The 26674-nt window shown below is 46.0% G+C and overlaps 2 protein-coding genes across 7 annotated transcripts; both read left to right on the top strand.

Annotated features, from left to right (window-relative positions):
- The first annotated feature begins 1366 nt into the window (after nucleotides 1–1366).
- Nucleotides 1367–12649, top strand: LOC130597856 (heterogeneous nuclear ribonucleoprotein M-like). Its single transcript, XM_057406755.1, has 3 exons — nucleotides 1367–1581; nucleotides 5607–5776; nucleotides 12499–12649. Exons 1-3 carry the CDS (start codon nucleotides 1382–1384, stop codon nucleotides 12561–12563), a joined length of 435 nt encoding a protein of 144 aa, XP_057262738.1. The 5' UTR covers nucleotides 1367–1381; the 3' UTR covers nucleotides 12564–12649.
- Nucleotides 12650–13343: 694 nt separating this feature from the next.
- HNRNPM (heterogeneous nuclear ribonucleoprotein M) lies at nucleotides 13344–25552 on the top strand. 6 transcript variants are annotated; one of them, XM_057406748.1, is made up of 14 exons: nucleotides 13344–13362; nucleotides 13448–13541; nucleotides 15512–15709; nucleotides 15842–15995; nucleotides 16973–17022; nucleotides 17641–17701; nucleotides 19638–19739; nucleotides 20323–20367; nucleotides 20734–20805; nucleotides 21165–21263; nucleotides 22696–22767; nucleotides 23201–23982; nucleotides 24241–24292; nucleotides 25091–25552. In XM_057406748.1, the coding sequence occupies exons 2-14, from the start codon at nucleotides 13464–13466 to the stop codon at nucleotides 25252–25254; spliced, it is 1929 nt and encodes a 642-aa protein (XP_057262731.1). In that variant the 5' UTR covers nucleotides 13344–13362; nucleotides 13448–13463; the 3' UTR covers nucleotides 25255–25552. The 6 variants fall into 6 exon arrangements, with proteins under 6 accessions (XP_057262731.1, XP_057262734.1, XP_057262730.1 ...); XM_057406751.1 differs by lacking the exon at nucleotides 22696–22767; XM_057406747.1 differs by lacking the exon at nucleotides 13344–13362 and having other exon boundaries at nucleotides 13448–13565.
- The last annotated feature ends 1122 nt before the right edge of the window (nucleotides 25553–26674 follow it).

Genomic DNA, 26674 nt, shown 5'->3' with positions numbered 1-26674 from the left:
TATGCAAAACATATTCCCGTCTAGTATTATAATTAGTTTTCTGGCATTTGTCCCATTGGTGCGCTTGCGCAGTGCCTCCTGGTGGTGGTCGTTAGGGGGTTATGAGGATGAAGGCCTGTAGTTCCTCTTCATCACCGCGAGTAACCTCTTGCTTTCACGCAGACTCAATAGGGTTTCGGCTCCTGTCCAAACCTCAGGTTCAGTACAAGCCAGTTTTATGTATCTTAAAGTAGAAACTTGTCAAGTTTGTAAATGTTGTTACTCTGGCTATCTTTTGTTCCTTTTCTTTCTAAAGATATTATTTGGACAATAATGTCTTAAATATTAAGCTATGAATCTTATCTACTACAATTCTGCCTAGCAGCTGTAACTCCCTACAATTCTGCTTCACCATTCTAGCAACTTTGACTCCTACATTTCTGCTTCACCAAGCACAGCGACTGCTTAAGCAAGCAGGCACAATGTTAACCCTTTATTTCCCGGTATCACAATACAATCTCATCCCAATAAGCTTGAGGCTGTTTTCTCTTCTTCCTTGGGAGCAGAGACCAGCCCCCTCCTGGCTCCATCCTCCCGTCCGGCAGTTGTAGGGAGCGAGGGCAGGTTGGACACAGGGGCTTGCAGCAAGCTATTCTAGTGGAAGGGGTCCCTGCTCTGGCAGGGGTTGGAGCTGGAGGAGCTTTAAGGTCCCTTCAACCCAACCCAGGCTGGGATGCTGTGATTTTACAATCAGCCTCCAGTGTTTCTTGGCAGCACTTTGGGATGTTTTCTCAGGAGCACACTCAATGCTGTCTGTTTGCGGTGTTCTTTCTTTTCTTCTTGGGCTCTTCTGGGTTTCTGTCCTCTTGTATTGTACACCAAACCTTCCCTTTTTGTTGCAGAAATGTCTCATCAATGGCATGTGGCTGATATCCAGAAGATACCCAGTTCCTGCAGTCCCCAGGGGTACAGTGTATGGCATGAGCCCGCCTGGTTTAGAGACCCATCAGGTTGGTTAACAGCCGACTTCTTCTTATTTCAGATCAAAAGTGCTTTCTCATCAGAGCATTGATCTGCTCGATCGGGATGGATCTCTGAGAATCACCAGCTGTAGGTGGAAAGTTTCTACTTGTTAAGATGTATTCGATCAAGCAATATTGTAGTGACTGAGTCCAAGCGACAGAGTTCAGGCGTGATAACTTCATCGACCAAGGGGTCCCTGCCCTGCCAGGTGCTGGCTGATCCTTAAGGAGCCTTCCGCCCACCCCATGTCCCCGTGGGGCTCGCTCACACCCGCTCTGCGGGCGGCACCGCCTCAGACCCCCGGTGCCACCCCCTCATCGCCTCAGCCGTGCGCGGGAAGCGGGGAAGCCGCAGTGCGCCTGCGCGGCTCCGTCCCGGCATGCCTCGCGCGCGGCCCGCGGGGCGGGCTCTCCTCACACAAAGGCGCAGCGCTGGGAAAATGGCGGCTACAGCGGCGGTCGGGGCGGCCACGGAGAACGCCGGCGGCAAAGTAGAGGCACCCGCGGCTGCCGCGGCGACAGCGGCGGCTCCGCAACCACCTAACGGGGCCGGGGGTGCTGTGGGGCCGCCCCCTAAGAGGTAGGGGGGGCCGCTGTGAGACCGCTCTGCCGCCAGGGCCTGCGGCGCCGCATGCGGCCTGCCCGCACCGCCGGCCCGGGCCCAGGCAGGGAAACCGGGGCCTCCGCCGCCGCCTCTCGAGGGCTTCTCTCGGCGGGGCGTGCGCTGGGACCAGAGCCGCTGCTGGGGCTGGGGCCCCTCTTCGCTTCCAGGCACACCCTGGGAGCCCGGGCGAGGCCTGCTCACTGGGAAGGCGCTTCCGGGGCTCCCGGAGCCTGAAGGAGGAGCGGGGAAGGAGCCGGTGCCAAGGGTCGGTGCTTTGTGCGGCTCCAGGCCCCGGTGTATGGCCGCCAGGGAGGTCCTGGGGATATCTGCCTCCGCTTTGGAGGTGTTTGTGCTGGGCCTCAGCGGACAGCTTAAACCCTCTCCTGGAGGCACAGGATTGTCCTTAGTTCGTTACTTTGGTTTCACGTGTAATAAGTTGTAATAGTTAAACTCTTCTCGACTTGGCCTTATGCTGCTGCAGGGTTTGGAGCAAAGCGTGCTCTGTGCCATGGCTACGAGTGGAGGGGGTTGGGAATTGATACATAAATGCCTCATGAGTGAGAGCATGAAGGGGATGCCAAGCACTAAGTAAAGGTGGTGTGTGTGATGTCGATAAATGGTACAGAAAGTTAACAAGGAACCTGCAGGGGTTACAGCTGTGGGTTTGTAAATGTGGAGATGAGAAAGCTGGAACTGCCTGTTGCCATCCTGTGTTCATGTAACCTAATTCTGGAAAATTTCATAGTTAGCAAAGCTATTTGTTAGCTAATACTAAGTCTGTTGAATGAAGTGAGTATTTTTTCCAGTTAATTTTTGGCCCCAGGCCTTGAATGCTGTGGAGATAAGAATCAGGATTTTGAACCTGATGTTCTGTGAGTAACGTTTGAGACTCGAGGCCAGGTTTGTTCCTGAGGTGTGTTACATACCTGTGTGCCTTTGGGCTGCTGGTTGCTGCAGGCTGTTACACCCAGGCATGTTGCGTGCCTGTAGCCTGGCCAAAGCTGACAGATCTGAGTGAGACCAGCTCGGGAGTCTGTAGGTAACCACATAACTGGTTATGGAGAGGAGATGATGGTTTCTTGAGTTGGGAAACCGCTCTCTGCCTTTGCTGCTGGAGCTTGTGGGTGCTGTTTCACAAGAGCAGGAAGCTAACCAGCTTCCCAGGTGCTGCTTTTTGCTGTAAAATGTTCATATCTTTTTCCAACACAAAATAGTTAAATTGTGCTTATGGCAACTGAAACAATATCAGCACATGCAACTCTTCCTGCCAGGCAGGAACAGGCTTGTCCCGATCCCAGTGCCACAATGGCTCGTGCTCTGGTGACATATAATATAATACATTAGCCACTGCTGGAGAAGGATCTTCCTGTCATGTTCTCTTCTCCAGAAGTGTCTTACACTTCAGGAATAGTCTCCTCATACAGGCAAAGATGTCTGCTGCTTTGTTCTCATCTCACCCCTAGCCCCCATTATGTTCGGAGTCTCTCCAGAGAGTTTTTCCTTTATCCAGGTACAGTTCTATCTGTCGCATTGAGCTCCATGTGGCAAAGCTGACACGTCTCCAGTGGTAACGCCAACGTTCGCGGATGTATTTTCAGTGTCCTCGAGCAGGGAGGAGGATGTGCCTATATGGATTTCAATTCCTAGTGATCTCTGGGACATTTGTTGGGCGGAGGGGGCGTGTTTAAGAAAATTTGGAGAGGAATGTGCATAACAGTTTGTTTCTTTGGAGGAGATAAGAGCTCCCCTTTCAGTTCCTCCTACACACATCACAAAGGGGAGACTGGGTGAAGTGTTTTAGTTCTGTAACCCAGGGGGAAAACCCCACAGTAAATAAAATATCTTCTGAAAAGAGCCACTTAAATACATTATTTTCTGTAGATCTTGTGTAAGCCTTGATGTAAATGGAGCCTTGTTGCTCAGAGTGCTTCCTTCATGGGATGGGCAAAGCTGCTGTCTGTATTTCATCTCCCTTGCCCTTCTTAGAGATATGGATACTTGGGGTTACTCCCATGGTGTATTTTGGAGGTGATGTGGGGCTCATATCTTTCTGCTGTCTACAACTCCCTTGAAAAATGCTGTAAGCAGTTGTTTTTGCACTTGTTAACCACATCTAAGTAATCTCTGTGGACCTGTGCCTGTCCTTGTCCCTGTGTGTGAAACCCCTGGAGGAGCTGTCTGAAATCCTGCAGAAGAAAACAACTTTGCAGCTGCAGTAGTTTCCTTTTGACCTTGCTGGGGTTTGTATGCTAAATAAGGAATGGTGTTTTAGGTTAATGCTTGTCTTTAACAGCAGGTATTGTGGTTTGTCTGAGTTCTACCCAGGTGTGTCAAAGCTTAAGGTGTTCTGAAGCTGACTTGGGAACCTTAAATGCGGGACTGCAGAAAAGGCCTGCATTGTACACATTACTTCAGAGTGTGTTATGCAGCACTTCAGCCCAGGGGAATTGTAACTAGTTCCAGTTGGAGGAATAACCATAAAACCTGGGGTGTAGCTTTGCATACAAGCACTAAATGTTGTGCTGTTTGTTCAGCCAAACAGAAGTTAAGGTCTTGGACTGTCCTATTTTTAATCTATTTTTAGGGTTTTAATTACTTCATTATTCAAGACTCTTTTAAGAAGTCCAGTGAGGGAAGGTCTAACAAATGTCATTTTTTGTGAAGTAAATACTGTGTGTAACTAGAAAGCACTTTTTATTTGAGTAGATATCTTTTTTCCAGCTTATTACTTGCATGCAGAGCCTGTTCTTGGCATAAAGTGATAATAGTTGTACTTGGAGCCAAATTCTGTTTGTGGTTCTGGCTGTATCCATAAAATACAATATTATTGTGTGTTTGCTTGTAACATATCCTTGTGGCTGAAAAGTGATAAAACGGGGAACCTGCTCAAATGTAGAGCTTCATAGCTGTCTGTGTACCTGTTTGCTTTATTCCCCTGCAGGCTGTTGTATGCGTGCAGTGATTGAAATGGCTCTAAGGGCAGTGCTGGTGCAGGCCTGTGTTTACATCAGAGACAGTGTTTCTCACGTGGTTTGCACTTTGTAGGTCTTAAGTTGAGCAAAGCTCAGTGTATGTGCAGACAAGTTTAGAAACTTGACTAGCTGTTTTGACTTCCATGTTCTGAATTCTTTCTAAAGGTGTGTTTTTGCAACTTCTCAACCAGTATAAAGTGAACAAGGAGATTAATTGGATTAGTGATGGAAATTGTGTCTGGCTGAGTCTGAAGTGTTTCATTCTCCTGGGTTTTAAATACTGTTATTCAGCATTTGTGTTCTGCTGAGCCCTGAGGGTCACGGGGTTGGTTGAGAAATAGTCTTAATTTCTAATGCTTTTTCATTTTTGACCTGTTGGAGCTGGATTCTGAAGTAGCTAAAAGCACTGTTCAGTCTGTTGGGTGGAATGCACAGAGGCTTTGAATTTGTAATCCAAAACCTCTATTAATTAGAGGAAAAAAAGGTGGGTTTAGGTAAGAGTCATTGACCCGAGTGTTCAGTTAGATCCAGGATTATTTTGTTACAATTCTTCCAGTGTAAGACTATAGTTCTGGTGGGTCAGTTTTTACTTGACTAAATGGTGTTTAATTACTTGACCTAGTTGGTGTTTCAGCAGTGGAGTGGCTGGGGAGAATATACATAGGGTGAACTGTCTGGTCTGGAGTGTCACAAGGAGATGGACTGAGGCTTGGTCGGCTTTAAAGAGATTCAGCTTATGAAATAGCAACCTTGAGTTATGTTGGATAAATGTGGGAGGAACCAGTGGGTCTTCAAGGCATAAGTGGTCTCCTATTAGGAAATCTTTGTTGCAGTCTCCACCGTGTAGCTCTGGTGCTGTGAGCACCAGCTTTGGTTGAGAGGTGTCCAGTTGTGCCAGGATGAATGGATGGAACTTTGCAAGTTTTGCTGTAGTGTTAAGAATGTAACAAGTTCTGTTCCCAGAGGTGGTATGACCCTGGTCCAATGCCAGAGTAGTTAATGTATGTGATTATCTTTCTTTGCTTGCAGTGAAGGTGAACGACCAAGCCAAAATGAAAAAAGGAAAGAGAAAAGTGTCAAAAGAGGAGGAAATCGCTTTGAGCCATATGCTAATCCTGCTAAGAGATACCGAGCTTTTATTACAAATATTCCCTTTGATGTGAAGTGGCAGTCTCTGAAAGACCTGGTCAAAGAGAAAGGTAATGTACAACTCAGGTGGCCAAGTGATGTCTGTCATCTTACTTGTGGCTGACTTTGTTTGTGAACTTACCACTTGACGTGCTGGGTGGACTTAGTGCCATGAGCTTCGGAAAAGGTCTTCTCGAAGCCTTCTTGGGTGTTGCACAGCATCTGCTCCCTGGCAGCCTTCCAGATGGATGCTTCTTTCTAGTCATGTTGGCATAGAGCTGGTAGTGCTTTATCGGAGATCTAACAGAGTATTTTTCTTAGGGGGGGAAATGAGATATTTATCAGGTTTTAGCCTTGATGTGCAACAAAATTCCTGAAGCATTTTACTGTCTTATGGGTAATAAAGGTAGTTCCTTACTGCTGCCCTGGTGTGTGTATATATAGCTGTGTCCCCAGCTTTGTAGTGATTTGTGCTTAGATAAAGATCCATCCTGCCATTTGGTTGCAGTAAAATCTATTTAAGGGTGACTTGCACAAAAGAAAAAGGAGGTTTGTGCTTTCTCATGTGCTGCAAGACAGGGCTTTGGAAATGGTGTTCATGGTGCTTCCCCCTTCCCCACTTGGATTTAATTGTCCCATGGGAATGGGAGTTGCCTTAGTTTGACTTTATCATCATTATCTTTTGGAAATGATGAAAACATTAAGCTGCTACTTGGGTTGTGGCAAGCCTAAATGTAGTGCTATTTCTTTAAGCTGGTGCCTAACTTCTTTAATTTTCAAATCACCTTGGAAATGCAGTGGAGCGGCAAGAAAATACGTAGCTTCTCCATCATCAAAATGATTCAGAACAAGAGTAACTAAGGCAACAATTCCTCTTGTGGGTCACTGCTAAAATACATAGCATCTGTCCTAAAGAGTGATTAGTGTTCACTTGTGTTTGCACTAGGGAAGGAATGAGAGTAAATGTGTTTACAAGGTGTGGCCTAATGAAGGGGAAAACAAATTTCCAAAGGGTTTGAAAATCTTTGTCTTTGGAGGTAAACCGGAACTTGAGTCTTGTAAGGGCAGTCAGGATGTGAGCCCTGGGAAGATTCCGTAATTAGAGGCCGTGGAATGTCCATGCCTGAGACTGAGCAATGGTTTTCTTTGATATGAAGAATTAGTCTTAAAAACTGCTTTACAAGGCCCTAATTATGAATGGTCCCTTGCCTCAAACTATGCTTTCACTTTGCTGCCCAAGATCATTGGTTAATAGGAGTACCTGTATGTGTAGATGTCTAATTTTAAGTACCCTGTTGAATTCCGTTCCAAGTGTCTTGTGGTTTCTCTCCAGTTCACGTGGATGGAAAAGTCCGGTGTGAGATTGTTTCCTGCCTTGCTGTTCAGCTGCTCATTCCAGCAGATACTCCTAGGGGAACGTTGAAACCTCTTCATTCTGTCTTCAGGGCTTGTTATGCTAAAGCCTGGGAAGCATTGTTCATGGTTTTTGGGACTGCTTGTTAAAATCCACCGGTTTAGATCTGATTGCATTCTAATCAGTCGTTGACTTCTAACAAATCAGTGCTCTTGGGCTGTGCTTGAACTTGCTCAATTGGGACTTCTTGATACAAGGCATAGTAGTTCCAAGAACCAGGAATGTGGCTGTGGTAAAATCTAAACGTTAGAATTCTTGCTTTGTAAGTCTAAGAATTGCAGGCCAACAGTTCCAAGTTTGGGGAGCATGTGGAACAGTACACAAAGGGGAAATCTAGGTGTTTCAGGACTGCTCCAGTGCTTGGCAGTCGTGAAGGCTTCAGCTGTTAGCAGCACTGGCATAGCAGGTTGCTGAACGTGGAGGAGTTCCCCTCCAGCTGGTTTGTGGCAGTAAGTATGGGTTAGGAGACGTGAGCTTTGAGGTCTGCTCACATTTCTGCAACCTGGTCGCTTCAGATGTGTACAGTCTTCTAAAGGTGCCATCTCGCAAGAGTAATGCCTTGGTTCAGGCATTTCAGTGTATCTGTTGGTGAAACTCAATTACAGGTATGCAGTACAACAGTTATTAATGATATTAAAAGATGTTCTTGTTTGAAACTCCCTCGTATTGGCTAATGAGCACAAGGTTCTACTAAGTGACATGATCAGCATAGAGCTGGCAATTGGTGAATGGCTTCAGGAGAAGAATGGGGCAGCCTGGAAGCTGAGTCTAAACATGGTTGAGTGGGAATGTGTCTGTCCCCCCAGTAGACAGCTCTGTCTTAAGGAGAGAAGTCGTAATGCTTCATGGCAGCTGGTTGAGTAAGGTGGTATCATATGATACAAAAGAACTTGTATTTGAATTCAGAGATTTCTTGGTTCCTTTAGGAAATAGAGAATTGTGTATTTGAAACAATTCAGAGGATGCAGGACACCCCAGAGACTCTTGGTGTTGGCATGGCTGTATCTACCATTCTGTAGGGCAGAGCTGGAATACGGAGCAGGCACTTACCTCCTCGGATCAAAACCTGGGGAGGAATAGAAGCCACAAAGCTTTTCCAGCTTGAACTTCCTTTAAAGAGCAGCAGCTGCTGAGCTTCATGTGCTGCCTTCATTCTTGCTTCATCCCCAGGAATTTTTGGAACCTTTGTGGCCTCCTAAAAAGTACCTCTTGCTATCGTATTCAATGCAGAGGTTGGTACAGCTCCCAGATGTTACCACTGGAGAGCACTTCTGTTCCAGCAGTACCTGCAAACAGTTGCTCTGGAAAATCCCTGGGTTTGGGTGCTCAGGATTCTAGTGCAGTGTGCTTGCAGGCTGAAGCTTTAGGTGGGTAAAGAGAAAGAGACAATTAAGCAATGTGGAAATGCTGCTTCCATCTGACTTGTTCCCCTTACTTTCAGGATGTGTGCTGAGGAGTTGCTTTAATGTCATTGGCCTTAACTATCTTTTCAAGGAGACACTGTTCTTCACCAGTGGCTGCGATGAGCCTTTTCACTCCCTCTTTCGTACATCAGCTCTGAAAGAGCCAAAATTATCCGTGGTTTTTCCTGGGTTCTTGTGCGAGAGTTTTTCCTTCTCCCCATTTAACTACAACTTTTTAAGTGTATAAAGTGTGTTTCTCTTCTTTCTCCCCAGCCCAAACCACCACATAAGTTTTTAGGGGTTGCCTGTTGTGAGCTTTAAACTGTAGATGGAGGAGCTGTGACCACCTCTGAATTGCCTCGTGTTGAAAGTACCGGGTTCCTTATCACAGGGTCCTCTTGAATCAGTCACACTACTTGTAGCTCTTTACTTCATAAGAGGATGAGACATCCATATAGTTTTGATAACGTCTTGAGAGTCTTCTTTCTCTACTTAGTATTCACTTTTGACCCTCTAGGCCAAAGACATAACTGACAGAAAGCATTTATCCTTTCTTCATGTTCTGTGTTTCTCCTTTTGCTGAGACTTGCCTCTACACCTTTCACACCTTTCACTGCTGCTTGGTTTGTCACTGTTCAACTCGTCTTGTCCATCTTAAGACTCTTTGAGGTTGACATCTGTGTCTGAGCTTGTATCCTAGGTACTTGCCCTGTCTTTAGGGCCAGGGAAAGCCATCTGAGCCATGCCTAAAATCACCATACAGGCAAACTTACCTGAACTTCAGCAGTCACTTGAGAGTATGAGAGTTCTGACGGACCAGCCTGGCTTGAATGGCTTCACTTTCTGTGCAGATAAACTTTGGGAAATGGATATAAAGTTGGGGGGGGGGGGGGGGGGGTGGGATAATTGCTGTAGTAAGTAACACTGGAGATTCCTTTGGTTTGTGCTTTGAGTTCTTACAGTGATTTCTACTTCAGTCCCTTGTTCAGGAAACTGAGTTTCTGACTTTCTCAAGTATGAGGTTAATAAAGAAACCCATCAGTCTGATCTAAGTTTTAAGGACATGATGGGGAACATGTTCCTTAATGATACTTGCATTGACTTGCAGCTAGTGTTTCATGCAAGTTTCATCTCCAGTAGGAACTTACTGAGTTCCTTAAGTAAGTCTCATGTGCTTGGATGAAATTCCTTCACTTGTGGATCCAGGATCTGTTTCCTCATAAAAACCAACTCCTCTCTGGCAGAAGGAAAACCTGCCTGGATCACTGGGCGCTACATCTGCCTTCTGAAGTGATTTAGTACTGGGCTGTCTGCTCTGGGTACTTTTCCATGGCTTTATTTTCTGTGCACTGTTGTAGACTGCCCTTGCTCCTGTATCCAATGGTTTGGGGATCTAGAAAAAGCCAAATCAGATGTGACCCAGTACAGGCTCTTAAAGAAGTTTCCTTTGCCAGGTTCAAACAGTAGTCTCTTGGAACAAGGGTCATGTTGAATTGTTTTATGTTTTTTCAGGTGATGGTGGTGGGGAAGGCATTTTTCTTGCAGTAGTTCTGTACTCTGGACTTGGTGTCTTGGATACTGAGCTGGTACATGACATGTGTGTTCCGCTTTTGCTTCCTTAATTTGGCTCTTCATGAAGTTCACATCTCCTTGGAAGGAGAACAGCTACTTCAGGATGTACACTTCGTTTTTACTATAGGTGTCTATAAGGCTTGAACGTGAAGCACTGAGCAAAAGTGGCACATAAAAGATCTTCCAAGTGATGGACAAGTGCTGCTGTAACAGACTCCTGAAACCTTGTGGCTCAGAGGGCAGAGAGCTGTACTTAATATGTTATGTTCAAGCTTGGCAAACTCCTTTGGAGGTGTTTGTATGGATCTGAAGTAGGAATTGTAGCTGAACTCTATTAGTGATTGGAAGAGGAGAGCCTTCAGTCTAGGGGCTTCTGGCCTCTGTGAGATGGAGTGGTTTGGTATTGCAGGTGATCGGGGAATTTCTTACTACATACATTGATGAATGACACTTGCATTCTATGAACACAGTTGGGTTGGATTCTGGCTGCTGATGTTGGAATGGATGGCTTCAGAATGTCTTGGTAATGCTGTAGGCTTGGGCTTGGTGCCTGGCTGCCATGTACCACCAAGGACTAGGCCAGGAGGGCTAGTTACAGTGCAGCCCCTTTCACTACAGAGACTATGGAAACAATTCTGTGTACACTATAGGATCCCATACTGATCAGATCCCACACTGATGAGATCATGGGATGGAATTAATTTCGTTAGGCTATATTTCAGGGAGTATTGTTTCGATAGTGGAGCTATGGATAGTAATAGGACACTCATCTACCCTGTCTCTTTCAAAGGGACTTGTTACTCTCTACCAGTCTCAAATGCTATCCTCACAAACACATGAATGGATCAGAGCTTGTTTATTCTCTCTAGTTAACTCTAGGTAATGCTCTGAGGGCTGACGCAGCTCTGCTCTGGAGACAGGCTCAGAGAGCTGGGCTGGTTCAACCTGGAGAAGAGAAGACTCCGGGTACACCTTAGAGCAGCTCCCAGTTTCTAAAGGGCTACAGGAAACCTGGAGGGGGGCTTTGGAGAAGGGCCTGTAGGGACAGGCCAAGGGGAATGGCTTGAACCTGCCAGAGGGGAAACTGAGATGAGCTCTTAGGCAGAAGCTCTTCCCTGTGAGGGTGCTGAGGCGCTGGCACAGGGTGCCCAGAGAAGCTGTGGCTGCCCCATCCCTGGCAGTGTTCAAGGCCAGGTTGGATGGAGCCAGTGGAAGGTGTCCCTGCCTGGGACAGGGGGCTAGAACTGGATGGGCTTTAAGGTCCATTCACTCAAACCAGTCTGTGATTCCGTGAATGTTCTCTGGCTGGAATGCTGCTATTGCTAATTATTTATGTATTGAAATAAAAAGCAAGGAGCTAAAGTGGTGATTTCACGAAGTATTCCTTTTCTTCCAGCATTGACAGAGACTTTTCAGATGTTCATTTCACATCATGACACTGGGTGTCCTACAGATGACTGGTCCTGTGGGAGGTCAGGTCACCTCTTCCTCCCTCTGTCCCTTGCTAAGAACTAGACTCTTGAATGTGAGATTCGAGTTCCTTATTCAAAGCTTGCTGTCAGTATTCACGCTGGGAAGTGGTTTTCCACAGACTGCTTCCCACCTTTCAGCTAATGCAACTTGGAGTCTTCCTGTCTTAAACTGAAAAGCTAGGACTTTCTAAAACCACAAAGAAGAAGTAAAAACCTCTTTACTTCTTTGATCCTTCTGTACCCCAGTCACTTCACAGGCAGCAGCTGCTTTGGAGTTGTGTTCTGAAGGTACAGGATGTGGTTCTGTGGTCATAAAAAGGCAGTCCTGATCTTGGGAGGAAAGGTGCTAATGTTGTGTTTTTTTGGTGTGCTTTGCTGTAGATGGTTTTGTATTGAGAGCAAGTACATCTAGCTGTTTCATACTATTTATTGAAGCTGGGAAATAGACTTGATTGTGGCTTAACTAAAGGCTGACAACCTACTGAGATAAATAGTAGGCAGTCAGCTGGGTGTTGACTGAGTGTGACTCCCTTTGAAGTTGGTCTTTAAGTCCAGAGAAAAGCAAATAACTTCAAGTCCTGGACTATGGAGACAGGGTTTCATACTGGAGAAGTGAAGGAGACTTGTTCTTGCAGACTTTCCTATGGATTTGGATTGCCTCGAGTAAGGATTGAGTACTAGAGATCAAGGCAAGAGGTACTGTGGCAATAGCTGGCTTTTGAAATGGAGGAAAATCAAGAACATATTTAACTGGTTTAAGACTTCACTGCATACCTGTAATTGTCCAGTTTTGTGGTCTAGAGAACATGGAGTGTTTCTGGGCTTGCTTATAAGGCAGAGGCTCCATACACGGTTGTTGATTGTTCTAAATTCCCATTGTTTTCTTGGCTTTTCTCCCTTGGTATATGTGTCGTCTGGAATCTGATTTGTAGTTGGTGAGGTAACATACGTGGAGCTCTTAATGGACGCTGAAGGAAAGTCAAGGGTAAGTGTTTGAGAGCTTTCTTCTGTGGATTTTCTACATGCCAAATGTAACTGTATGGTGGCGTCAGGAAGGTAGAGAGTGTGTATGGTTAGTGGCTACACCATAGGGCTGCTTAAAGCTGCTTTTGGGGTGGGTGGAGGTGGGATGGGGCCTCGTAACCAGCGTTAGGGTGGTTTTCCACTGTGTTCAGTTGGCGTTGGCTGTTTGAATGACCCAGGGACCCTAGCAGTATGTATAGTGTTATGGAATGTAATGTAATCCTTGCGTTTTGGATAACGTCACTGTAGTGGTTTGCTGAATTTGGAAGGCTAGTGTGCAAGAGCAGGTTCTGTAAGTACACTTCCTGTGCCAGGAAGTTAGTTCCTGTGCATAAATGTATAGTGCCTTCATAGGTCCTTTAGTCCAGTGACAGTATCTCACAGGGAAAAACCCACTAGGAGCACACTTACTGTTGAAGGAGATGGATTTAGGGTGAGAGAATATGCTGAGGGCTTTGCTGGATGCCAGGGAAGATCAGGTCACGTGAAGCGTGTGGTATTCTTCTTGGAGAATCGGGACTTAGTTCTGTTTGTTCCAACTTCAGAATCGACAGTTTAACCCCATTAACACAAATTATATCTTATGGAATTCAAGTATTGGAGGCTTTATTGCGTAAGATTATGTATGGTTTTGCTACTAGGGCTGACTAATGTGATTTGACTTTAAAGCAAAGTAAATGAGTTGTGTATGTTGTGCTTTTACTGACTTGATTTCTTCTTTCTTCCCTCCTCCCTGTGAAATCGCCTGTGAAATCGCCTCATCAGGGATGCGCGTAAGTTCACTTCTGAGTTTATAGCAAGAAATGAGGAAACTCTTCAGAGATCAGCAATGTTCTTAGCTGTCTTGTATCCCCACAGTGTTGTTGAATTCAAGATGGAAGAAAGCATGAAAAAGGCTGCGGAGGTTTTGAACAAGCATAGTCTTGGTGGAAGACCATTGAAAGTGAAAGAAGTAAGACGTGCATCTGTTCTTTCAGTATGTTGAATTTGAAGGTGAAGGGGTAGTTCTTGGATTTATGGCATTGTAGATAAGTCCTAACTTTTGTCAGTTATTCTTATCAAATAAGATTGAAAATGCACAGTGAGCCACTTGTTACCATTGGCACATACTGCTGAGGTTGAGTTTGGACATGATGATCAAGACTAAGCTTGATTTTTTTTTTTTTTTTTAAGAGTAGGTGCTGATGGGGGCACAGCTTGGACAGAGCAAGAGTTTGGCTTTAACTGCAGGTCTGCTTTCTTGTTTAGTGTTTTCAAGGAGAAATATGCATAAATATTGTTTATTCTTGACTGCTTTCCCTTTTAATTCTGCATCCTAACGAATGTATTCTACACACAAATCCATAGAACAGGCTGATTTCTGAAATCCTTCCAAGATTCATTTCCATTTTAATGGAATAAGCCACCTCCTGTTCTGTATTAGTAGTCACTTTTCTCCTCCTTAGTAGCTGGTGCAGTGCTGTGTTTTTGACTTTCAGCCTGGGAACAACGCTGATAACACCGGTGTTTTTAGTTGTTGCTCAGTAATGTTTATTCCGACCAAGGACTTTCTGAGTCTCTTGCTCTGCCAGGGAGGAGGGGGAGCTGGGAGGAAGCAGGGACAGGACACCTGACCCAAACTAGCCCGAGGGGTATTCCGTACCACAGCACGTCATGCCCACTATATAAACTGGGGGCAGTTATCTGGAAGGGCTAGATCGCTGCTCAGGTCTGGTTGGGTATCGGTCGGCAGGTGGTGAGCGGTTGTATTATCTCCCCTTGTTATTTCCCTTATCGTTATTGTTAATGGTGGCAGCAGTAGTGATTTTTGTGTTATACCTTGGTTACTGGACTGCTCTTATGTCAGCCTGTGGGAGTTACATTCTCTTGATTCTCTTCTTCATCCCTCCATGAGCTGGGGGAGGAAGAAGTGGGAGGAGTGAGCGAGCGGCTGCGTGGTTCCGAGTTACTGGTTGCGCTTAAACCATGACAAAGTGATACCTTATTTTAACAATGAAATAGAAAATTAAACTTGAAGTGACTTGATTCACTTTAATATGTTCTCCGTCTCACACTGCTGTGATTCCCTGTAGCTGAAACACTCCTGTGGAAGTTATCCTTGCTCCTGTCTCAAAACATGCTGTTGTTTAGTCTTCAAATTCAGATCAAGACTCAAATTAACTCAAATAGAAGAAGAAGAAGCTGTATTTCTGACTGATTCTATTTGATATTTTGCCTTCTTCCAGCAGTCGGTGCATTTTGCTTACTGAATAGAGTGTGATGTTTCCAACCTAAGCAACAGGTTCACCTTTTATTGTGAAGGCGCTTACAGTCATGAGTATAAAGTGACAAAAATGAGTCTTATTTCCTTCCTTGAATTCTTCATCCTTTGCTTCTTGTTCTCCAGCGTGTCCTGAAATAATGAAATTATGGAGTAATAGGGGGATGCATTAAAAGGTGTTTTGGGGTTAGAAAGCCAGTGGGGATGGGGAAAGCGTTGCCCAAACCAATATTCTTGGTGTTGACACTATCCTGGCTTGTCAAGAAGTCCAGGTGCAAGGTCGATGAGTTGTTGAGTTAGTTGGCATTTGTCTTCTGAAGCCTCTCCAGTGCCATTCTGGGTTTGTCGTCTTTGGAGCAGATGTAACTGAGGCTTATTGCTGGTCTTGAATGATAGAACAATAATCTCTTTCAGGCTCCGGGGAAGCGCAGGAGTTGGGATAACTTGAAGGCTGCTGGCATGCTGCTTAGGAGAAAATAAACTGGGAAGGGGGTGTGGGAGTGGCAGTAATGGGTGAAGTGGTTGGCTGGGGGTGTCTGTAGAGAACAGGAAGCCCTGGGTAAAGGGTACCCCATCTTTTGCATGTCTTAGTCATGCCAGTAAGTACCCAGGCACTTAGTGCAGTACAGAGGGAACAGAGTGTGTTGTTTCTATGTCTGCAGGACCCTGATGGGGAGCACGCCAGGAGAGCGATGCAGAAGGTCATGGCAGCAGCCAGTGGAATGGGGGTTGGTCCAGGCCCAGGTGGCCCCGGCATGATCAGTATCCCTCCCAGTATCCTCAACAACCCCAACATACCCAATGAGATCATCCATGCTTTACAGGCAGGAAGACTTGGGAGCACTGTCTTCGTTGCAAATGTAAGTGCTGTGTAAACTCTGTGAAGACTTTGTTTCTGAAGCTGCCTCGTAGCAGGAAGGGAAACAAAGGAGCATTAAAACTGGGTTTTGATGGAAATCTTTCTCCTATTCCCAATATTTCTTGTCTTCCAGTTGGATTACAAGGTTGGTTGGAAGAAACTGAAGGAGGTGTTCAGCATGGCTGGAGTTGTGGTTCGGGCAGACATACTTGAAGATAAAGATGGCAAAAGTCGTGGCATCGGCACTGTCACTTTCGAGCAAGCCATAGAGGCTGTTCAAGCTATATGTATCCTTGAAGAGTAATGGTGGTAAACAGTAGGCAAATAACTTGGCAAACAAAGCAGGATGGAAATCTCAACTGTGGTATTATAAGTGAGGATGTTGCCTTGACACAGCCAACCCATTGCACTGGATGGAAAATGAAAACTGGAAAACAGGAAGGTCCATCTTGAAAGAATTGTTGTTATAGGCTCTGAATCATTAACAAAGCTGATTCTCTTTCGTACCTGAATATATGTATATCTAGCCCAAATAGTCAATTTCTCACTCTAGGCTGTAGCTAGTACTAAAATGCAGCTGCTGAGAAAGGATTTGTCTTCAATTCCTATGGTGGAGACAAAGAAACACCAAATCCACTTGCTGTGTAAGATGGTTTGACTGGTGTGTTACATAGCAATCCACAAATCCCAAACCATACTTCTGTGTGCATGAGCTGTGCTATGGAAAGGAAGAAAATATTTCCCTCTTTTCCCTCCCTAAGGTGCTGTTTAAATGTTCATTCCATTCTGCATGTGCACATTATAAGGAAAGTGTTGTGGGAGTGAGACTTCAACAATTTCATGTGATTCACTACTGAGGCTTACGTCCAAATCTGGCTATTGGTTGAGTTGGAAACATTGAACTTTTGCCTATTTTCTCCTGTTTTACATGGCTAAAGTTACTGATGAGATATGTGAACACCTAGGCTGGTTTGGAGTCATATTTTGAGTGATCTCTTGATGAACTTAAGCAGAAGGGTGTTTTCTTTTATCTCCTATTTTAATTTGAAAAAGCCATTCTTTGACTATTCAGTTATCTGGGTTTCAAAGCTTTTTTTGTTCTAGAACAAACAGAAGGATATTTGATAATGTGTGACTGATAGCTGAAGAAGTGGCCTAGAGAGGTGATGGTTTGACTGGGCTTTTGCTCTCTGCATCAGGCAGTGCTTAAAGCTTTAAGACTTTGGTCCTAGGTCTTGAGTAATGATCCTTAATGAAACTGCAGCAATGTTTAACGGGCAGCTGCTGTTTGACAGACCGATGCACGTAAAAATGGTGAGTACATTCAAACTCTTCCTGCTTTCTGAAGTGGTAAATGTGCTCCTGGTTTTGGGCAATGGACGGTTTCAAGGTCGGGTTGAATTATTGTGGTGGGGCACATGCGTGTGTGACTTTGGATGCCAAAGAGGGACTCTTCATCAGGGACTGTACTGGTAGGACAAGGGGCAATGAGTTCAAACTGAGAGGAGATTCAGGACAGATAGAAGGAAAAAATTCTTCCCTGTGAGGGTGCTGAGGCGCTGGCACAGGGTACCCAGAGAATCTGTGGCTGCCCCATCCCTGGCAGTGTTCAAGGCCAGACTGGATGGGGCTTGGAGCAAGCTGCTCTAGTGGAAAGTGTTCCTGCCCGTGGCAGGGGGTTGGAACTGGGTGAGCTTGTAGTTCCTTTCCAACCCAGACCATTTCATGACTCTGTGACTTGCTTAATTCCTAGTGATGTCAGCACCATCAGGGAGGGTTAATTCTGCTTATTTTGCTGAAGGACAGTCATAAATAGAATAAAGACTGCTTTACCTTGAGGTTGCTGTGTTTTAATTTAAAAGAAAAAGGGGAGAGGGCAGGAACTAATTTCTTCCTTTTCTTGCAAACTTCCATGTGTTGAATTGTCTTCAGGATGAACGAGCCTTTCCCAAGGGAGACTTCTTCCCTCCAGAGCGACCCCAGCAACTCCCTCGTAAGTCTCTCCTCCATGACTGAACATGTTACTAGTTTTATTTTGCTGTTAAGCAACTGGGGCCTGATGCCAGCCCCGTTAAGACTCTGGTTCAGACTTTGGAAAGCTGAGATCCAAATGGTCTGACTAGTATCAAAGGGGGAAATGAGCTGCTCAGCCTTGTCGTTTTGGATACTCCTTTCAGCTCATAGCTAGAAGCTTGTCTTAAACAGGATGCTTAAGGCTTCCAAATGTCTCAGTTGCAATTCAGAGACCCCCATGCCTTGTAAAACCACTGTTAATAGTGGGATTTAATGGCAAAGTAATTAGTCAGTAGGGAAAGGTGTGCCTCCTTTTATGGGGTGGTATTCTTCATATCTGGTGTTCTTCAGCTGAAAGGGCTGAATTGAGGACCTGAGAATCTTCCAGGTCTTCACACTTCTAAAGGGGATCTTATCAGTGTATGTAGATACCTGGAGGAGGGTGTAAGGAAGAGGGAGCCAGACCCTTGTCAGTGGTGCCCAGTGACAGGGCAAGAGGCAGTAACTGAAACACAGGAGACTCCAGCTGAATATAAAGAATCATTTCTGGGGGGGGTGACTGAGTACTGGAGCCATGGCTTGCCCAGAGAGCCTGTGGAGTCTCCGTCCTTGGAGGTACTCAAGATCTTTCTGGAGGTGGTCCTGGGCACCCAGCTGTAGGTGGCCTTGTTTGAGCTGGTGGGCTTGGAGTAGAAGACCTCCAGAGGTCCCTTCCAACTTCAACCCTGCTGTGATGAGATCCTGAAAGTATTGAACAGGAAGAGTCTGGGTTGGAAGGGAAGAGTTAGAGGCAGGAGAGCACAGGCTTCACATACTTAAATACAGCAGAAATGTGAAGTGGGATGTTAATGTCATCCTGTTCATCCAACTGGTTGCTGTTTCCTTCAGGATGGGAACCAAACCTATGGTGTGCTGCTCACACAACTGTAGTGATCATCAACCAACCCATCCCTGAATTAGTTTCCTGTGTCTCTGTCAAAGCCTTGTTCAGCAGCAGTATTGTTTGTGGGGTTACTGCTGCCTTGACTCTCTCTAATGATACACCTCTTCTTCAAGAGCAAGTCCCTGGGTTTCAGTTTCTTTCTCTTTCTATAAAACTCAACAAATGCCAGTGGAAAACTGTTTCTTGGCCTTTCTTGGGGTGGGGAAGGGGTATCTTGTGTTGGGTTTAAAACAAGAGTCAACACGTCCTGTATTTATTATGCTGAGCTGGAAATGAGGAAGTCCTCTTCTTATAGGCAGAGGGTGCCATTAAGGTGTTTGCTGCAAATGCAAGCAGAGAACTATTCCTTCCTGATGAAGGAAAATCTGAGGGCTTTTTTTTTTTTCTTGCTTTTTGGACTGGGGAATCCTTAATTCAATGGGGTACAGGAAGATTCCAAATCCTGCCTGGGAATGATATGCTTTGTTTGCTCAGAGAAGAGGCTGGCTGTGTGCTCTGAATTCCATAGGTGGCTGTCAGAACCATAGGTTGAACTTTGTGGTTAAATTCTATAAGGAAAGAACCTTGGCAAAGGTGGAAATAAACCAATTGTCAGCCAAGGGTAACATTGTGCAAAGGTTAGAAGATCTTTATCCTAAATTGCCCACTCTTTTCTCCTTAGATCGAGGAGTTGCACAAAACAAGCAGTGTTCTAGCCAGTTATTTTTCAGGAGTCAGCCTAAACCCAACCAACCAAGCTTTCTCAGCAATAAGGTGGCAAATGGATGATGAGGAAAAATTGAGCTAGTTTTTAGTCTATTTCAAGACACATCTACTCTGATTTACTCTACACTTTCATGCTTTAAGTACATGCCCCAAAGTGGGAACACAGCAAGCTTTTTGGAGAATGGAAGTCAATTACTTAAGAATAAAACTTGCTGTTTTGTCAAACTATGGAAAGAAGGCTTTTTTGATATCTGAATATTTCCTTCAGATGGTCTTGGTGGTATTGGCATGGGATTAGGACCTGGAGGTCAACCTATTGATGCAAATCATTTAAACAAAGGCATGGGAATGGGCAACATGGGACCTGGAGGTAAGAAGATTACTCCTATGCTTTTGTTTCATGAGAGCTTTAAGCTGTGTAGAAGGTAGCTAGCTTTGTTCTGCCTACACAAAAAGTCCAAGTGTATTAGGAGTGTTAAAGCCAAATGAGTTTCTGTTGGGCTAAGTCATGAGCTTGATAATGAAAACCTGAATTTAACCAACTGCTCCATTTTTATTTTTTTTTTTTCACTGTGGTCAAGGCACAGCTCTCATTTTCTGACTCTTGAGCATGAGCAGCAGACACTGCAAATCATACAGGAAACTTTGAAAACCATCTCTCACTTTTAACACCGATTAGTGGGCTTGCAAATCTTTTGTTGAGGATCTGTTTCAATAGCACAAGTTTTGAAAGAGCCACCTAAAAAGTAGCACACATTCAGCTTTCAATTGATAAATGCCTATGGGTTTTTTTTTTCCCCCTTTGCTGCTTTGTTTTCTGAGAAGGAATGTTGCAATCTCCTCAGAGTTATCCCATGTAAGCTGTGGACATGTTGTATGGTCTTGGTTTTCTGCTAATGGCTAAGTGTTGTGGAATTACATCTGCTATATAAAGTTTTCTCTTTTATTTTGAGGAATGGGAATGGAAGGCATGGGCTTTGGAATGAATAAAATGGGAGGTAAGCTGTGTTTTTTGGCATGTCTCTAGCTTGGACTTTCTGCAAGTCGTGTTAACGTAGCCGTGTATCTGGCAGCATTTGTGTTCTTTGAGATCATCACTGATTTAGCAGTAACTTGTCCCTTTTTGAGGAGGACTAAAGCTGCTGTAGGTGTATGGGGCAGGGTTCATACCTGACCTAAAACACAACCAGTGTTTGTCATGTGTGTTGGGACCAAAGTCTGACCAAACTTTGGGGTTTGTGAGTCTGTGGTACCGAGTTGTCTTGGTGCCCGTGGGAATGTTCTGTGAAAGCAGCTGGTGGGGAAAGCGTGGAGTTAAGTTGAAATGTATTGCTAAAAAATCCCTGAAAAATGTTCTCTTTCAGGAATGGAAGGTCCCTTCGGCATTGAGAACATTGGCCGCTTCCCAGCTGGAATGAACATGGGCAGAATGAGCGGTAGGCATTGGGGGTTGTTGTATCCCACTCTTGAGCTGTGTTCCTGAAAGCTTTTTTTGCAGCTCAGAGGCCATGAGTGAATCACTGGGGTTGTCTTTAAGGACTAGTTTAAGAAGAGAGAAACCACTCTCTCTATGCACCAGAAAGGTGGCTCCAGAGCAAAGTGGCCACCTCAAGTGTGTTTCTCCATGCAGAGACGAGTCCTGTGTTGGGTTGGGTTTTGCATCTCAAGAAGCCATGGTAAAATGCTCAGGAGAACATAAGAACAACCTTGCCTTGATCTTAATCTTTAAAACTGATACCACATTAAAACATTCTCTTGGGAGCCATGTAGGACATCTCAAACTTGGTCTTTGCAGACATGGATCGTGCCATGGGTGGAGGATTCGAAAGAGAATTTGGAAGAAATGAAATGGGAATGTCTCGTAGTTTTGGAGATACCTTGGAGAGAGGAATAGGTGAGTACACTGAGCTATACCCTTCCACTACCTGCTTCTCCTACCCAAACTGTATGTACCAATTGGGCATGTGTTGTTACAACAAACCAGCCTATATTTTATATACCTTTGCTGTGATAGTCTGGTTTTGATCAACCCCCTGAGAGCTGTACAGGAGGCAGGTGGATCCACTAGATCCATCTGTGGTGCTGTGAATGGAATGTCAGAAGTGACAGGAAACCTTTAGGCAGCCTTGACACACTGTCTCATGTCTTGAAGCTTCATGCTAAACTCCTGTACACATGCATGGCAAAGAGGAAGGTTCTGAGTAATCTGTGACCCAATCGTGTCACTAGAACAGAACCTGAGGCCTAGGTAGTAGGAAGGCTATTACAGCAAAACCTTAATTTCCTTCCCTTCTTCCCAGACATTTTGGGAAGCCCATCAGACCTGTCAGCTGATTGAAGAGAATATGCTCATCTGCAGCACTAAAATTAGTGTTCTTCTGTCTTGCCTTTTAAATCCCAGTGGGAAAAGGAAGACTGTCAATGTAGGGAATGTGTAAAATGGTATTTGAAGTGAGCAGGAACAGCACAGTGCTGCTCTGCAGCAGCTTTGAGATGGGAAAAGGGATTGATGGTGCTTTGTGGGAAGACTCAGAACATGAACGTTTTTCATGTCTTATATGAGGGTCTGTCCTGTGTGTACACACAGCTCTGGTGATGCTCTCACTGCTGTGCTCTGTTAACTTGAAATTCAGTTGTAAAGAAACTGAGTTTCTGATACAACTCAGATGACTCTAAAATTGGCCCAAGTGCTGCTTGTAAATGGGCACACTTTGGTTTCCTTGAGCATAAGCTCAATTCAGAGTTGCTTATCTTGTTCCTCTTCACTAAATATATGTAGGTAACTGAAGTACACACTTTCTACAAGGCTTTTTCCCCATCAAGCAGAAATCAAACTCCATGATTTTCTTCTTACAGTGCTGCAGTGCTAAACTTCTTTTGCTAGATAAGCTCAAAGCCTTCATATAACAGCAAAATGGCCTAAACCATAGAGGAGTGATCCTTTAGTGGAGGAATCACAGCAAAGGCTCTGCAGCAGAGGCAGGACAACTCAGTCAAGGGATTTTATATGGCAGATGCAGGAACCCAGTGGGCCCAGGCAGCCTTTTGGTGTTCCTTTGCACATGAAAAGGCCAAGCATGCTTTGTGGCTGTAATAGTTATTGTGCTGTGGGTCTAGTGAGGGAATGGCTTTCTTTCTCTCGGAGGTCTAGTGATAGGAGGGCTCTCAGGGTTGGGGAAAGTTTGCTTGTAGAAGTCTCTCCCTGGCTTGGCTGAAGTAATCTTTGAGCTGTATGGCAAGGAGGATGTGGCTTCACTCCTCTTCCAAGCAGTCTCTATTTGAACTGTAATTTGAGCTACTACTCACTATTGCTGTGTATTCTGCAGTGTGCTGCACAGGACAGCTACCAGCTAAGAGTATATTTAAAACACAGCTTTTGCCACCTGATCTTCTCCCAGGTTTGCAAATGCCTTCAGAATTCTCTTTTTTGGGGGGGAAGGCTTTCTTTGTGTGTACCCAAGTTAAGCTCCTCAAGCTCCTCTGTCCAAACTATAGTTGGGACAAGATCATAGAATCATGGAATGGTTTGGGTTGGAAGGGACCTTAATATCATCCAGTTCCAACCCCCTTCCAACACCTTCCGCTAGACCAGGCTCCTCCAAGCCCCATCCAACCTGACCTTGAACAGGTTGTAGTCACTATGGGGTGTGTGTAATCAACAACAGAACTCTTCTTACCATCCTTTGCTTCACATCCTGCAGCAGCAGAGCATGTCGTGGGCAGTTGCTTTAGGGTCATGAGGAAGCTTAAAGCATTTCAGTTGTCTCAGCATGCATTAGGGTTATGGTTTGTCACTGTGTGATTACTGATAACCTGTGTGTTGTGTTCCAGGTGGTGGAAATGCCAGCATTCCTGGGATTGAGAGGATGGCACCTGGCATTGATCGTATGGGCGCAGGAATAGAAAGAATCCCTTCCGGGATGGGGCATGGGATGGAGAGAGTAGGCTCAGAAATGGACAGGATGGGGCTTGTTTTAGATCGCATGGGCTCCAACGTGGAGAGGATGGGGTCAGGAATTGACCGAATGGCCCCTCTAGGCATAGATCACATTGCTCCCAACATCGAGAGGATGGGCCCAGCTATTGAGAGGATGGGATCTGGCATGGAACGGATGGGCTCTGGCATAGGCTTTGGCATCGAGAGGATGGGGGCTGGCATCGACCGCGTTGGCACCACTATGGACAGAATGGGATCAGGCGTAGAACGGATGGGCTCTGGCATGGATAGAATGGGTATAGGCATCGAGCGTATGGTCCCTGCTGGAATGGGAACTGGAATGGGTCAGGTGATAGAGAGGATGCCAGCCGGTTTGGATCGCATAGGTGCTGCTCCTATGGAAAGAATAGGAATAGATCGTATGGGAGCTGCTGGCATGGAGAGGATGGGCTTGGAGCGCATTGGAGCCACTAATATGGAGAGGATGGGCCCTGCGATGGGGCAGGGCATGGGAGCAGGCATAGAGCGAATGGGACTGCCCATGGGAAGCAATTTTGAGAGAACAATGGACATGGAACGTGGAAACTTTGCAGGCAACTTTGCAGGCTCCCTTGGAGGAACTGGAGGACCTGCACCTGGGGTGGCCAGGAAAGCGTGTCAGATATTTGTGAGAAACGTGAGTAGCCCCTTTCCTACCTGTCCTTCACTCATCGTGCAATTGATCAGTACTGACACGTTCATCTCTGTGCTCCAGTCACAACATCCAGTACTGACTGCAGCCAGAGGGGCAGTTCCAGCTGTTGTGAGCTGAAGCCATTTCCTTAATGGGACCAGAGCTAAGTCCCGGGATGGAAAACGTGTTCTGAAGAGCTGGCAGTGCCTGCAAGCTGTTCAGGAGCTCCTCAGTAATGGTCTGTTCTTCTCTTTTTCACAGCTGCCTTTTGATTTTACATGGAAAATGCTGAAAGATAAATTTAATGAATGTGGTAAGTTATTTTATTGCTGGTTGTCACTCTGGAATAGGAATTAAACAGCAGTTCCTGGCTCTCTGTGTCCCCAACACCAGTATCTTGAACTGAAGTTTCACTCAGACTTACTGAAATGCTAGATCTTAACATTTGTCAAGCCATGTGAGGATGTCTGTTCTGAGTGTTGGGAAGCAATTGATGATCCATTAACACCCTCCTTTCTCTAAGTATTGGTGCCCTTCTCCATCTTGGGCTGGTTTATCATGCAGACAGCCTCTTTGTGGGTGCTCCATTCACCTGCTGCTGCTGGAGTGAGAATCAAGAGAAACACTGAATTAATTCATCTCTTAAACCAAGCATGCTCCTTTAAAACAGCAGTTTGGGAAAGCTGTCCTGCAGCCTGAAGTTCTAAACCATAGACTCATGAAATCCTAGACTGCTTTGGGTGGAAGGGACCTTAAAGCTCATCCAGTCCCAACCCCCTACCACTTGCAGGGACACCTTCCCCTAGAGCAGCTTGCTCCAAGCCCCTGTGTCCAACCTGGCCTTGAACACTGCCAGGGATGGGGCAGCCACAGCTTCTCTGGGCACCCTGTGCCAGCGCCTCAGCACCCTCACAGGGGAGAGCTTCTGCCTAAGATCTAATGTGAACTTCCCCTGTTCAGTTTGAACCCATCACCCCTTGTCCTATTGCTCCAGCCCCTGATGACGAGTCCCCTCCAGCATCCCCGTAGCCCCCTTCAGACACCAGAATCAACCACTGGCACGCTTAAAGGTAGAGAAGGTTCAACAAACCCGTTCTCTTCTCCTCCCCAGGCCACGTGCTATACGCTGACATCAAGATGGAGAATGGGAAGTCCAAAGGCTGTGGGGTGGTGAGGTTTGAGTCCCCGGAGGTGGCCGAGCGCGCCTGCCGCATGATGAACGGGATCCAGCTCCGGGGCAGGGAGATTGACGTGCGAATTGACAGGAATGCTTAAGCAGGAATTGCCTTTTTAACACTGCTTCCACACTTTTGGAATTTGTACTTTTTTTTTTTTTCCTTGTTAACCATTTTAATTTGACTGGATGTAAAGGTGTTTAAAAAAGAAAAGATTCAGTTGCTTTCTTGGAGTAATTTTAATTACTTTTTTAACGAATGGATTTCCATTTTACTGGGTTTTTGCATTGGAACTGCAACGTGCACAATCTTTTTTTGTAGTTGTGGCATCTCGTTGACATTACAGATGTAAACAGTAATGACTTTGATAATAAATGAAACTCAAGATTTCAGACACAGCATCTGGTCCTGGCAGCACCTCCTCTGCTTGCAAAGCTCTCTGTAACTTCAGTAAACTAGAACTTGTGTCCTGTGAAGTGTCAAGAAAGACTGTTCCTCGCCATTGCGTCTTTAACATGATGCACACTGGTGTTGGGGTTTGGATGGCTTTGGTGTGCAGGGGACCTCCCTGTCCTGTGTTCAGACTTAAGCAATACCCACTCTTGGTGCAAGGCTGGTACTTTCATTTTGCTCCAGTGGCGCTGCTCATTTCAAAGCAAAAGGAACAATAAATACATATCCTCTACCTTCAGGTGTGTCAGTGCCATTCTGAAGGCCTGAACTGAAAAGGGATTTAAAAGAGCTCCTTATAGTGGAGGTTTCCAGGTCCCAGGCAGGGTGAGGTGCAGCAGGGGGAAGGCAGAAGGTGGAATATTTCACCAACTGCAACAAACATGTTTTTAACAGTACAAATAGTAAAAGTGGGTCTTTCTGAGAGGAAGTTCTTGTGCCAGGAGTGATGAAGCTTTATACCCAAGACAGGATTTCTAGAACCATGGAGTGGTGTGGGGTGGAAGGGACCTTAAAGCTCATCCAGCTCCAACCCCTGCCACGGGCAGGGACCCCTTCCACTGGAGCAGCTTGCTCCAAGCCCCTGTGTCCAACCTGGCCTTGAACACTGCCAGGGATGGGGGAGCCACAGCTTCTCTGGGCACCCTGTGCCAGCGCCTCAGCACCCTCCCAGGGAAGAGCTTCTGCCTCAGAGCTCATCTCAGTCTCCCCTCTGGCAGGTTCAAGCCATTCCCCTTGGCCTGTCCCTACATCCCTTGTCCCAAGCCCCTCTCCAGGTTTCCTGCAGCCCCTTCAGGCACTGGAGCTGCTCTCAGGTCTCCCCTTCAGGAGCCTTCTCTTCTCCAGGCTGCCCCAGCCCAGCTCTCTCAGCCTGGCTCCAGAGCAGAGCTGCTCCAGCCCTCACGGCAGCTCCGTGGCCTCCTCTGGCCTCGCTCCCGCAGCCCCACGTCCTTCCCCCTGCCCGCCAGCCCCGCACTCAGCCCTGCGGGACCCGGACCCGGGCCAGGGGGAACCCCCGGGGACCGCTCCGTAGGGCACCGCCGGCACCCCCGGGCCCTCCGCGCCTCCTG

Source organism: Pezoporus wallicus, unplaced genomic scaffold (assembly GCF_028554395.1).
Source record: "Pezoporus wallicus isolate ANWC-B61680 ecotype Strahan unplaced genomic scaffold, APGP_CSIRO_Pwel_v1 contig_10514, whole genome shotgun sequence".
Lineage (NCBI taxonomy): Eukaryota > Metazoa > Chordata > Aves > Psittaciformes > Psittacidae > Pezoporus > Pezoporus wallicus.
Note: the sequence above shows the minus strand (reverse complement) of the source record. Positions and strands in the feature narration are given on the sequence as shown.